Source organism: Saccopteryx bilineata, chromosome 5 (assembly GCF_036850765.1).
Source record: "Saccopteryx bilineata isolate mSacBil1 chromosome 5, mSacBil1_pri_phased_curated, whole genome shotgun sequence".
In the NCBI taxonomy this organism is placed as follows: domain Eukaryota; kingdom Metazoa; phylum Chordata; class Mammalia; order Chiroptera; family Emballonuridae; genus Saccopteryx; species Saccopteryx bilineata.
This window is the reverse complement of record NC_089494.1, coordinates 160589900-160603396: the sequence shown is the minus strand read 5'-3', so window position 1 is coordinate 160603396 and position 13497 is coordinate 160589900. Positions and strand designations below refer to the sequence as shown.

General features: G+C 45.2%; 1 protein-coding gene across 7 annotated transcripts in view; it reads right to left on the bottom strand.

Annotated features, from left to right (window-relative positions):
- FRMD4A (FERM domain containing 4A) overlaps window positions 1–13497 on the bottom strand; it is a 681483-nt gene that overhangs the window by 3224 nt on the left and 664762 nt on the right. For 6 of the 7 annotated variants that reach the window (XM_066279107.1, XM_066279109.1, XM_066279111.1 and 3 more), the window contains one exon: window positions 12620–12716. In XM_066279107.1, the coding sequence (XP_066135204.1) occupies window positions 12620–12716 (97 nt within the window). Of the gene's footprint in view, window positions 1–10377; window positions 10450–12619; window positions 12717–13497 lie in introns of all 7 variants that reach the window. The other variant, XM_066279106.1, reaches the window with a different exon arrangement.

The following is a 13497-nucleotide window of genomic DNA, read 5'->3' as shown; positions in this document are numbered from 1 at the left end:
CTCACAGACTGAATACTCCACATAACGGAACCTAAACCTTGAACTATGCAGGAGAGTGGAGCTAACGCTTACTAATGAGCTGGGCTGTGTGCCAGAATCACCTGGGATATCGCAAGAACACTCAGGTGTGGACCCCACCCCAGAGATGCTGCTTTAGGTGGTCTGAGGTGTGCTTGAGCATGGGGAGCTTTCGAAGCCCCCACGTGATCCTCCTGTGCAGTGCGGGACAGAACCCCTGGGCTGGACTTCCCAGGGCTCTTTTTCCAAAGAACCGCTGCTCTGGGTTGTCCTCCTGGGACCTGGGGCTAAACACATTCCACCACTAGCTCTTTATTCTGTCCTAGAAGCACATTTAAAATGTCAAGCTTCCTCTTAGTGAAACTGGAGTCGTATTTTGAAATGAGTTTTTAAAAACTGAATCAACGCTGACTATATGAAATAACATGTTTGTGTTATAAAAAAGGTATATGGAAATAATACAAGAAAGCATACAGAAAGTAAAAGGCTTTCAAGTCTCCCAGGTCGGCGTCCTTCAGGGAAGGCTGTGCTTAAGGCCTAGGGTAACGTTCCTGAGACGACGTTGGGCTGAGACTGAGTCAGTAGGTCTGTGTGGTTATGGCTGGATTATGAAGTCTGACCTCCCCCGAGAACAGGCCAATGAGGGGGTAGAAAGATCTACCTGCAAACACAGGACTTTCCATAAATGTCAGAAGAGTCTCTGCCGTGCTGCTGATCTCCCCATACCTACTGCTAGGGTGACAGGAAGAGCCCCTAACCCAGTGTGGTTCCGAGAAAAGCAAGTTTGAAGAGCACCTGAAGCAGCCTCAGGAACAAGTTTACAACTGAGAACAGTCCGTCATCACTGTTTTTCTGTGACTTGCTGACTTCTCTAGGAGCAAATGGATGAACTCATTCTGGATTTTGTTAATGTTTCTCACCTGGCTTGTGAAAGAAAACCCATGGAAGTTGGAAAATCCCAAGGTATCTGTGAGCATACTGTGGGCTTTACTGAGTGTCCTGCGCTGGAACCTTGGTTAACGCTGCTTGAATGTGGCTTCAGAAGCAAAGCAACGTACTGGCCAACTCCCTCTCTGCCCCGACAAAAGTGGCTTTTGCCATTGTGCCTGAACAACTGAGAAACTTTTGGTGGCCAAAGGTGGTTGAACCCCACAGTGGACACAGGCTGTCTGCTGGGGTGAGTGTGGGGCTGGTGGAGTCCCCCCGCGACTTCGCGTGGTCCTGAAGGCGTCACCCATACCCTCTCCCAGGGGGGACAAGTGACTCGGGCGGGCCCACTGGAGTCCTCCAGCCACAGTCCCTGGGTCTGAGATGGGCATACGCTGAAGCAAGGCCAAGCGGCTCTCCCACTACGAGGATGTCAGCTTCCTCCTGAGAGTGCGGGTATAGGGCAGGGGCGGAGGTGGACAGAGAACTAGCGAGTCCTGGCTCCAAGTCTGCCCTGGGCCGTGAGCCTGAACTCACTAGTTTATGGAAAAACAGTTGGAGCCAAATAAATGAAGGTTACCTGCTCAGTAGCTAAAACTTTTTTCATTAATATTTGTGGAGAAGACACTTACGATCTTTTATTTGCCTAAGTTCCAAATAGCCTCCCCTTTCTTTTTCCTTCAGATAAGAATTACCTCCCAAAGTCTGCATTTCAAAGACAAAGCCCAAATGAGAACCCCTGGAGAAGACCAGGTAGAAGAACATTTATACCCCAAAGGCAAAGGGGAAAACTGTTTCCTAAATTCAGATCTTTTACAATATCTGCAGCCTTCTCAGATGAACAGGGGAGGTTCTGGGATTAGTGCAAAGGACAGGTGGGCTCTGAATTGCTTTGTGTGCTGCATTTCTGTTCTTTCAAAGACAAGATTTGTAAGACAAGCATAGTTTTGATTCCTCAAGGAACTAAGTTGCAACTTAAATAAAGCCAAAAGGATTTTGCAGATTTAATCAGTTGAACTTTGTTTCTTAACAGCTTGGGGGTCAGTGGCTGACCCCCAAGGAAGTCACACAGCTTCACAGACCAGAAACACAGGCACTGGTCCCTGGAACCTTCTGAGTTCTCTTTCTCCCCATTTCTGAGGTTCATGGGGAAGTCCCTCTGGGTCCCGAGCTCAGCTCTCCCTGGGTTGTTGTCAATCTAACTGGCTCTCCAGTCCAGGGGGAATCTGGAGGCTCTGCCGGAGCACCAGTCACGGGCCCTTGCTTAGCCGACAGTCCCCACTGGCCAAGGTCTGCCGGTTCAGTCCGGTTTCACCTTGGGAAATGCTGGTGGCGCTCACCTAAGGCTTTCTCTTGGCCAGTCCTCAGTACCATCTCTGGTTGCTGCTGCTCTGTTAATGTGCACACGAGGTAAAGGAACAATGGTTCTATGGTCAATGGGAATCTCGACAGCAAAGCTGCAAAACTGATGAGCACAGGCTAAGCACTAAAGCTGTTCGAGGGCTTGCCAACTAACTCTAAGACTCATGCTAGGATAAGTTGGTCACAGAACAGGCTCCACTGACACTAGGTCACCCACCAACCTCAAGAAAATGCTCATGCATTGAAGTATTAATTTGGCTCTGAGATAGCTAACATTTAACTGAAGAAATGGAATCTTCAAGTTTCTGCCAGAAACACAATTTGTATCCATCTGTTCTTCTATGAACTAGTGAGTTTTGCATTATTGTACTTGTCTCAAGGCTAAAATTTTTAAACAAAAATTTAAAAATCTGTATGTTTATATATGTACATTATAAATGTGTAATATTTTTCTACTTCTGGGTGGTATTGACAAAATTAGTTTGTATAAAACACTCAGAAATATAAACAGTTAACCCAGATTTTTTCAAGTTCATGTGATTTAGACTAAATCTTAAGTAAATAAAAGCTTAAGTTTATTGGTTTAATTAAAATAGATATGATTCAGAGTTAACAGCTTAACTATAATACAGAAATACAACTTTTATTCTACATGGGTTTACTAATCAAGTAAGTTTGATATCTCTGTTACAAAATTTGTCAGCAAGTAAGATAACAAGATTTGGTTGTTTGATATCTTGACATAATTGTTAAGAACAAGTGAACAAATATGTATTGGTCATGGTCTGTATGTTTCTCACTAGGTAGAAGCTTTTCCTGTTGATAAGCAACTGCCTTTTTTTGTAGCAAAGAAATTACTTGAAAACATCATCGCTACATGGGATGAGTTTTTTTGCATGGTGACCTCAAAGCTCATTTTACAGGTCAGGCAACCCAAGAACTCCATACAGAGTCCTTCCTATGCTACATGGAGGCTACACTGCCCATATCATCCTCAGTCTTCAGGGTTGGTAGAAAGGACTAGTGTGGCACCATTAAAACCCAAGAAAATTTTGTGAGTCGGGAACTTTCCTGAACCCAGGTGCTGTCACTGGTCCAGAGAATCTAACGTCCTTTCTTAACTTACGAAAAATATAAGCTTGCTCCCTGCAAAACAGTTACCTGCAGATGCATGCATCAGCCTCATTCTCCATGCTCTGACCATCACACTATCCAGTGGAACCTATTAAAATATTGCTAGTTACCTAGTCTCTTTTTCCAGAAACATTCCTCAAAAGTTTAAGAATCCTGTGCATAGAAGAATACAACCTGATCTCCCTCATAGCCTACTTCTTGGAAAACGTGTCTACTGCAAAAGACATCAACTAAAGGACTCCCTCTTCCCTCACTGGAGACGACCTTTCCTGGTACTGCTCGCCAATTCCCGCACAGCTCAACTTGAAGACATCTGACCTTGGTTCACCCACCCCAAACTAAAGGCTTCACAGAACCTGAATGGACCAGCAAAGCCACCAGTGGTCTCAAACCCAAGCTCTCTGGGCAGCCAAAGCCGACGACACTGGATGCAGACAGCGATCCCAAACACCGGGCCAGGCCTGTGGAGCTGAGAGCTTGATCTCCACCACTGTTCTCCTTCACTATGAAAATCATGAGAAAACTAATCAAACTCTTCTACTTTCCTGTTTTGTTTTGTTTTCTCTTATTTGCCCTTTCCCCCTTGCTCCTTGATCTCGTCTGTGTATATAATGCCCTTGTTCGTATCTTCCGGGTGATTTCCCAGGGTGGTAAGCTTTCAGGCTGCGGGACTTGCCACCTAAAACTCCGTCTCCCATGCTGTTGGAGATGCTGGTCCTTCCTGTAAGCAGTGTTTCCTCTCTCTCTAATGCCACCATAAACAACACCCTAGTTCCCTTCGGTGCTGGCTTTCGTAGCCAGGGTCTCAGCACTTTTTCCCTCCCCTTCTCTGATTATAACTTCACTTTCCCAGTCAGACACAAATACCGACGCAAACCCTAGGACACTTGCAACCCACAAGTTCCTATGACTAAATCATACCTGCCCCAATGATGGGAAAATTGTACCAGCATTCTCCACCTTTACAAGGAACTTAAGATAACTTTGTATTTTAGGCTAGGAGATTTACTTCCCAGATGCACCAAAACCCTAACACCCCCTACCCCTCCCACAGCTTGAAGGGGCAAATAGGCAAATGCAACAATCCATGCTGATGAATCCATTAAAGACGCCACTCCAGCAGGAGTGGTTTGTGCCCTGACAGCATTTATTCTTCTTGTCTGTGGTGGTTATGCTCCTTGGGCCTCTGAACCCTAAATGGCTGCCGCGTAACCAGGCAATGCCTTGTACTTAGGTCATGTATTGTGTCCCTACCTGTCCATGACCAAACGGAGACACCTCACTAATCAACTCCCCCTGAATTTAGATCAAGTTTGATGGGATTTATTAAGAGGCATTCAGGATTCATTTTCTTTGACAGATCCCTACTTGTCGGGTTCGAAGTGAGTACAGAGGAGGCTATGGTCAGAAACCCCTTTAACCCTTGGAAACATCACCGACCCTGCTACTAAGGCGTTAGCTGCCCCACAAAAATTCCTCGAATCTCTAGCTAAAGTTATCCTTGACCACAGGAGAGCCCTGATTACCTCTCAGCTAAATAAGGAGGTTGTCTGTAGTCCACACCACTTGTACTTGGATTAACACTTCTGGGAAAGTTGAGGTTAAATTACATAAAATTCGAAAATAAATCTAATCTGACTCATCTTGGAATTTTGATTTATTCAGTGGGTTACCAACAGGATTGGGCTCATGGGTTTAGAGCTATACTACAATTTAGTCTTTCTAATCTATTTGTCATTTATTTTGTGTTGTGATTTTTAAAGTACTCAGTTGTTGTCTCTCTAGTCTTTGTAAAAATAATAAACCAAATAGACTGATGCTTGCCCAATATTTTGAACTGATATCTAACGCCTATGCCCTTCACAAAGTCTCCTCTGCCATGACCTTCCACTTCGATCTATTATAAGAAGCTGCTCAAATGTGGCTTTTTAGTGGACACCAACCCTGAAAGCTTTTCTCACCCTGAAGGAAGTCCATGATGTCCAGTCATGGCATCATGAAGACAAAGAAACAAACTGGATAAAGGCCTGGCAGAGGAAACATCTAGCCATATATGAGTTATCAACTCCTAAGAGGGACTTGATAAAAAAGTGGAAATGTAGACCGAAACTAAAATGGAGTCACTTATGTAGAGATAAAATGGAGATGGTCAACACAGGCTCATACAGGACACTTAACCTAATCTCACGGGAATATATAGTTCTTCTCAAATCAGCAGAGGACACCAGCCAAGTCCCAACTGCCAACTCTGCTGATGTCATGTCTGGACCTCCTTGTTCCCCTGACTCAGCCACCTTGATCCAAATATACAGTTTGGTTGTTGACATTTCTTGTTGTTCAAATGAGGCCAATGAATTCCACTTGCCACTTCCCTCTTCCATGGGACTAGATACCTGAGGGTGATCCTTCTCTGCTCTAGGGCACATGTACACCATATAACAACACCTTTGATCAAGAAGAAAAAGGAATAAAACAATGCCTAAATGACACGACTGATCAGTAATGCTTTCTGCAAAAGATTCTGATCAAGAGGAAAAATGTGAAAGGATTTCGATCTAAAAATGGAACTGGAGGACACGAATTGGAGACTCACACTTGGGCCCTCAGAAGAACAGAACTTAAGAACCAGAAAGTCCAGCTTTCTGTGAATGCCTGATTAACAGAAGGCCGAGACTTGTCTCCTGAACACCCACCAGGACTCTCTCTCTATCCTGAAGCCAGTGAACTTACTGTTTAGACTCTGGCTGGACTCTATACCCCCCTTTTAATACAGCCTACCCCAAATCCTCAGTGGACTTATCAGTAGCTTGCTATATATGATATAACATGCATTTCCAGGATTGTAATTCCTCTGCTATTCCTGTATAAACTCAATTTCTGTTCATTTGAGTTTACCTCCTTATAAATATTGACAGTCATTATGGGGAGTGCTCCAGTTAGACCACAGCAATCATTTAAGTTTCTCAGTTGAAGGCAAGGGCTCCCACATCAAACACAGAGTGGGATACCTATTTCAATTGGCATGCAAAAACCTCCAGAAGGCTTCAAGATTCCAAAATAGCTCCACTGAAAGAGTTACTGCAAAAGTCTAATGAAAAAGTAAAGACACAGAGGTGCTTATAACAAAGGACGACAGGACTGACACGACCCCTACTACCCCACTCTACCCTCCTTTACCTGACACTCACAGTCTAATCTAGTGGTTTTCAGGTGCTGGTCTGCGAAAGAGTGAACCACCCTGACGTTGTGTGAAGATTATATAGTCTATAACTGTTGGGTCTGTAATCTTCATACAACGTCAGGGTGGTTCACTCTTTTGCAGACCGGCACTGGTCTGCAGACTGGTGGTTGAAATACACTGGTCTAATCCTTTCTCTGAATTGCCTTTCCAATCTGAAGAGTCTACAAAACCGGAACAAAAGTCTGCCAAGTCAGTGGCCTTACAGACACCTCCAAGGTTGATGGGACTCTGAGGGCTTTTCTAGCAAATTGCTACCAGTTATTCCCTTACAACAGCCAAGGAGAAACTAAAATCAATGGAGAAAACCTTGCAAAGTTCTGGGAGATACCAGGGCTGCAGACTCTGCTCTACATGCCACTCGCTCTGGAGTCTGCAGAGTGGATCCTGGGAAAACTGGCAGAAGCTGGTGAAGGGTGACGAGTTCTTCCTCCAGTTGGCTCTCCCGGATCTGTCTGCAGGTCAGGTCTATCCATCTACGTGGTTTATGCCACACTGGAAAACTTACTGTGAGGGAGAGTATTCTTCTAGATATTATGAAATGTAATTATAAGTTTGCTAGCCCACAGAATGCTAGTATAATAACGTTCACAATTGCCTACTTCTTAGAGTCCACTAGGAATTAAGGATTTGAAGGGTTAAGAATTCTGATCAATGCATTCTAGAAATTGTATGAAAGCCCCTGAAATCTGATACGTTCTGGTATTATCAGTCATAATTCCAGTTATTATCTTAAGATGTTGTATGTCACAGAAATAACCAAATTCCCGTCAATTCTATTATAATGAACTGTTGTCAGATCTCTAGCAATCGGCCTACCAGGAACTCTTGACTACCAACACCACTGTTAAATCACAAGGTGTCAAATTGTGGGTGCATATTTCACACCTGAAGAAGGCTCCCCCGACTCCTGGTTCTCTGTAAATGCTGGAGACCTCACAATCAAACTGACCAGGACAAAAAGTAGCCAACATCACAGTAGGCTGTTTCCCCCCAAGATTTCAGATCAAGAAGGTTTCTTTCCATTCCTCCTTCCCTCTCTGATCATGTTTCCCTATTTCCTACACCATAAGGGTCCTTGTGATTCTTCTGTCCACCCTTTTGCCTTGCTCTGGCCCAGAAAGATAATGCCATTGTTCACAAATTTCAGGCCCTTGAAAAGGGTGGTAATGCAACTTCCAAACAACTGCTGGATTTGCCACAATGCTGGTGATTCTATAGTTCTGCCTGTCCCAAACTTCTGATTTCCAGTGCCTCAGATTCTCTGGGGCGCATGCAGCCTCCTCGCTCGTGTCAGAGTCCCTAGCCCTGGGGACCCATTTCCCTCTCTCTGGTGAACAACCCCAGACCCAGGAAACTTTGCGTCTAGGCTCTGTGTCCAAAGAAAGGGACACAAGGCAAGGGTGACCAGAACAAAACCACCTGTGCAGTCTACAGACCCCTACATTTCACTGGCCTGCATGCTTATCACCTTTGAAGCCCTGACCCACACACTGTGCTGTGACCAACAACACTGGCTGCACGTGGACTGACACTGTGGGGACGCTGAAACTCAGGTACACAAGATCACTGAAGAAGCCAGTGGCTTCAAGTGACTCCTTCACCACGGCCTTTCTGGACTTATTTGATTGGTTGGGCCTTGGGGACCATGGCTCCACAGTGCACTCCAACACTGGGAATGAGCCCGCTTAGAATAATCAGAGCAGTTCCTTCTGGTGTGTTCTCTCAAAAACTTTACATGCCTGTTCACAGCCATTGCCACCAAGCAAATGACGCCCCAAAGAACAGAATGTCACAAAAGAAATGAAGAGAATGACCAACCTAAAGAATGTGAACCCGAGGGCGACCTGTGACTACCACACAGAGATCTGGCAAAAAACTGAGAGAACTCCAGAGCAGTGGCTGGGAGTAGCGCTAACGCCTTCGATATTTCTCACATCTCTGCGCCTGGCTGACGGGGGAACTCTTAACAACAAGACAGCGGGCCCCAAATGGAGCTGTTTACCACCAATCTGAGACTTAACTAAGCTACAGTTTGGGCTCTCCCAGGAATGGAGCTTTAGACCTGTCAATCAGGAATCACCTGGTCAGCACTAGTGAGGGAGCCTGCCTGATCACCCCCTGCCACACCCGAAGGAAAGTGACTGCACTTTTCCACTTCATGTAGCTCCTCTGTCCCTGCTGCCTTCTGCCTAGAAACGCCTTTACTTGGCACAGGTCCTCAGAGCCCCTTTCTATTTGCTAGACTGAAGGCTGTCCGATTCATGAATTAGTGAATAAAGCCAACAAGCCTTTAAGTCTGTTCAAATTTCATTTAACATCATCTTCCTCTCAAAGAAAGAACCCTAATATCTCAATGTGCCAACTCAGGAGACTTGTAGTAGAAACTGTTCCGTGTCTCCTAATTTGCTCAGGACCTTGTCCCGCCTATTCAAGGCTGAAGTCCAGCTCCTTCTCTACCGCAAAATGAAGACTCTCTGTGTTCCCCAAACACCCTGTTTGTTTCTGCACCTGTGCTTTTGCCCTTGGAATAAACAGCCTCTCAGCCTCGACCTAACTTCCCCCCCAGCCTCTGAGGTCAGACTATGCAGCATCCCCAAGAAGCCAGAAGTCTGCTCCTCTAGGGTTCCTTTCAGCTCTTTGTTTCAAGTCTCAGAGCACTTCATACAAGTTTCTCATTGTCTTGTACAGAAAATCCTGATAGGTTTACAAATTCTTGATCTGAACTTGAACTGTTAGAACTCTGATCTCTAGCATGGTTACTAGAATACACTGAGGATTTATTTATTTGTTTGTTTGTTTTTATTGACTAAAATGTATAACTCTTGTATCTGCTTCTGAATAGTATCCTTATTTATTATTATTTAACCTTTGAAATGCTACTTCATTTCAATGTCTCATCACCCATTTAGATTGTGCTGGTCTCTGAAGATAGGACCCAGACCAGCTGTTACTATTTTTATGCCCATTGTCACTGCATTTGATTCATGCAGGGATCTTGTTAAAATGCAGATTCAAGTTTAGGCTCAGGAGTTAGCTTTCTAACCAGCTCCCAGATGATGATGATGATGATGTTCTATGGACTACATTTTGAAAAGCAGGACCTAGAGTATTTGGGAGAGGACACGACTGTCAGTCAAGAATGCTGTGAGGATATCATGGGGGATTTTTTGATGCTTCTGGATTAAGTCAGTCTGCCCCTGGTGCTTTGAAATATAAACTACATGACGCTGTTCTTTTCATGGACATGGGCTACTAAATGAGTACAATTGTCTGCATATATCAGTATATATGTAGAGCCTGGGAAGGTCTAAAGCAGTGTTTTCAACTGTCGGTCTGTCAGAAATGTCGGCTGATCTTCATACAACATCAGGGTTGACTCTTTCACGGACCAGCACGTATTTCTAGTGGCCGCCGCCAGTGCGAGGACTGGCGGTTGAAAGACACTGGTCTAAAACACACTCTGGGAAGTAGCATAAGAATATCTAACGTCTGATGTAAAAACATACATATAAACATATAGTTCCACACGTATCTAGAGATCAGACATAAAAACAATGGCTTCCACACCATGCAGATGTTTCCTTCTGGAAACTGTGACATGGGCAAGGGCAACACAAATGCAACACATCTGAGAGCACAGACTCAAAAGCAGTGAAGGGGAAGGGCTGTAAGAATAAAACATTCCCTTACGATACCTCTACTCATCAGTACTTTGGTGAGTTGGAGACTCAGACCCATCCATAATGGGCGAGTGTTCTGTTGCTTCTCTAAACAAAGGAAAGCATAAGGAGGAAGAGAAGAGAGGTCGTGTTAAAGAGAGGAACCGACACAGATACAATTTGTAGCTTATTGATACATTGGAAAGACCAGTTGACTAACCCGAGTGTTAGTGACAAATAAGCCACGCAGAACTTTCAACCCCCATGAGTGAGTAAGAAGACCTCTCTAGTTTTGTTAGGAAGGTAGACTTTGGCAATTTTTACCCATTTCTCGTTTTCTTGTCACATCAGAGAATAGTTGTTCATGATGAGTCAATCTGATAAAAGAGTTTACTTCAAGGACCAAAATATCTTAGTTTCAAGTTTGTCTTGAGTCCTCACTATGTTTGTAGGGAAACACAGGCAGGTGTCAAGACCAGCTCAAGTGTGTAGGCATGCGAGGGGTGCTTCTAAACTTCAGAGCTCGCTGTCACAGTTAATATATCTAGATCAGGTGAGACTGGGCATGACAGAGAAAATTTGGAGGCTCCAGAAAGAGAGCCTGGAATCTGAATTTCCTTACTTGGGTGAGACACTTTACCACTGGAGGAACCACAGATAAAGAAAATCTGTTATACTTCTATGAATTAATCTTGGTGAGATTCCTGGGTCCTCAGCCTTGCAGCAGCTGCCAGACCACACAAGCTAGAGCTGGGGTGTGGACGGTGTATAAGGGAGTGTTTTCCTGATCTGTGGTAAGGACAGAGGGGAAGCTGCTGCCCAAAAGACAGACCAAGAGGTGAGAGTGGACACAAGAACACTGACTGTCAAGTTTGAGCAGGCATCAAAATCCTGTGAAGGGTTTTACTAAAACACAGACTGCTGGGCCCACCCCAGGCTCCCTGACTCAGTGGGTTATGAATGGTCCCGAAGAATTCACTTCTAACAAGATCCCAGGTGATGCTCAAGCTGCACTTTAAGAACCACTGGCCTAGGGGAAAGAGACAAGGCTTTGGGGTCACAGAGCGCAGGGCTCAAGTTCCAGCTCCATCCAGCCATGTGGCTTTGGGCAAGGCACTTCTTTTCTCTTAACCTGACCTATAAAACTAAAAGATCTGATATTTCCTGAGCAAGGATGCAGTGAGGATTTTAAGAGCTCATATACGTTAGAAGAAGCTTCCAGCCTTTGCATACAGAGCAAGCACTTAATAAACGTTAGCTCCATTATCTTCTGTCAACACTGAGGCCCCATAAAGCCCGGCTGAAAATCACTACAGATAAATTTGCAGAAACAATAAAATGTTTGCCAAGCATGAGAGTCAGTAATACAGTCAGCGGAGTTAATTCCGCTCCTTTGTTTTCTGATGATTCAATTCACAGACAGTTATCAGATTTGTCCAGACACCCCCACCAATGCTCCAGCAAATGAGAAACTGAATGAAGAGATCCTTTACTATAACAGGCATTGACAGTATGTAACATCTACATAGAGCTGATGTCCCCGGAGCAACAGAAGAGGCAGGAACTGTGAGGAAAGCAAGCTATGTGCACCTGCCAGAGGCCAGACCATTCAGCAGATCAGAACATCTAAATGTCCCTGAGATCATGTCTGTCTACACTGTAAGCTATAAGCAGGGCTGCACTTTGGTTTTGTTATTTTGCTGTGGGCCACTTCTTAAAGGTTTCAAAGCACCTGATCCCCCTTGTGTTAAGTGGTCGGCCATGACAGCGATGAAATCTCAGCCTTCTGCCTTTTTTTTTAAGATGCGTCCTGATACCAAGACAGTGGGCGCCCTGAGGAGCAGGTAAAACAGGGCTCAGGCCCAGCACGGGGTGCCTACACTGTTCTCCTTCACCCCTCCCTCCTTCGTACCTGGCATTTCAGAGCTGTCCTGGTATAACCAGACACAAATCACATGCTGTCTGCAATTCTGACCAAAGCAGCACAGCTGGACCTGTGGCACCCACCTTCCCGGCATTCCTGGCGCCAACCTCACAAGGGAGCAGAGGGAATGCGCATCTAACGGGCAGTGATGGAAGGAGGGGCAGGGGAATGGCAGTTCCTGGGTCTTCTTTGGAAAAGAGGAAGGTTCCCAATAACGAAGAACATTTGTTACTCTTTTCCTCACAAACCCTCTGTTACTAGGACCTCATACTCATTATACTCTTCCTGACAAGAAAGGCTGAGGATCATTCTAGAACCTGGAAGAGGAGGGTGAAAGGTCTGATAGGAACTCACCCAGATTGCCAGGTTAGGATGTGGTGGGGACTGCTTGGTGGGGTTGCTCCGATTTCACTCGACGGTGTTGAGCTTCTCTGGCTTTGAGGTAAGGCAGCTGCGTGCAGGACGTGCAGAAAAGACGGGTCAGACACCAGTGCAGTGCGGGAGCTTCTTTCCAGAGATGCGGGCTATAGCCCTGTGGCAGGGTCGCATGGGCAAACATCCACCCCTCCCCCACATCGACCAGTTACATGCTCTACCCCACACCATGCAGCAGCTCCATCCTGTCAAGCTGACCTGGCAGCCTAGGTCCCTGCTCTGTCGCTCAGAACTGGCCACAGCCTCCATCATAGCAGAGACTCTGACACTCCCACAGACCTGTGTGCGAGTTCTGGGCAGGGTAAATGCAAGAGGGCCTGTATCTCCGAACACCAGGGAGCGACACCTCAGGGCATCTGTAGGTGTGGCCGCAGTGTCAAACTGTGCCTTCATTTTGAACACAGAACCTGCAGGAAGGTTCTGAAAGCTTGCTGTCTGCTGTGTCAGGCTTATAGTTTACCCCTTTGGACACATCAAAGGGTGTAGGGCTTTTAATAGCTCACCTGAATCTGACTACCCGTTTATTGATGTGGGCAGAATTTATCTAGTTGGGAAAATTTAGTAGAAAGTAAGTCCTCCTTAAATGTATCCTTTGTTTTCTTGGGAATGGAACCTTTTTCATCAGGGAAACTCAGATATACTTCTTAAAATTTTTAGTCTAAAATATGTTCTAGAAGATTTTACCTAATCTTTTTAAATAAGGACAATCTACTAGACATGTGCTAAGATTTTGATAGACCATTAAACACTCTGTCGGGTGCTGCTGCTTCTAACAGGGCTACAGCCGAACACACCCA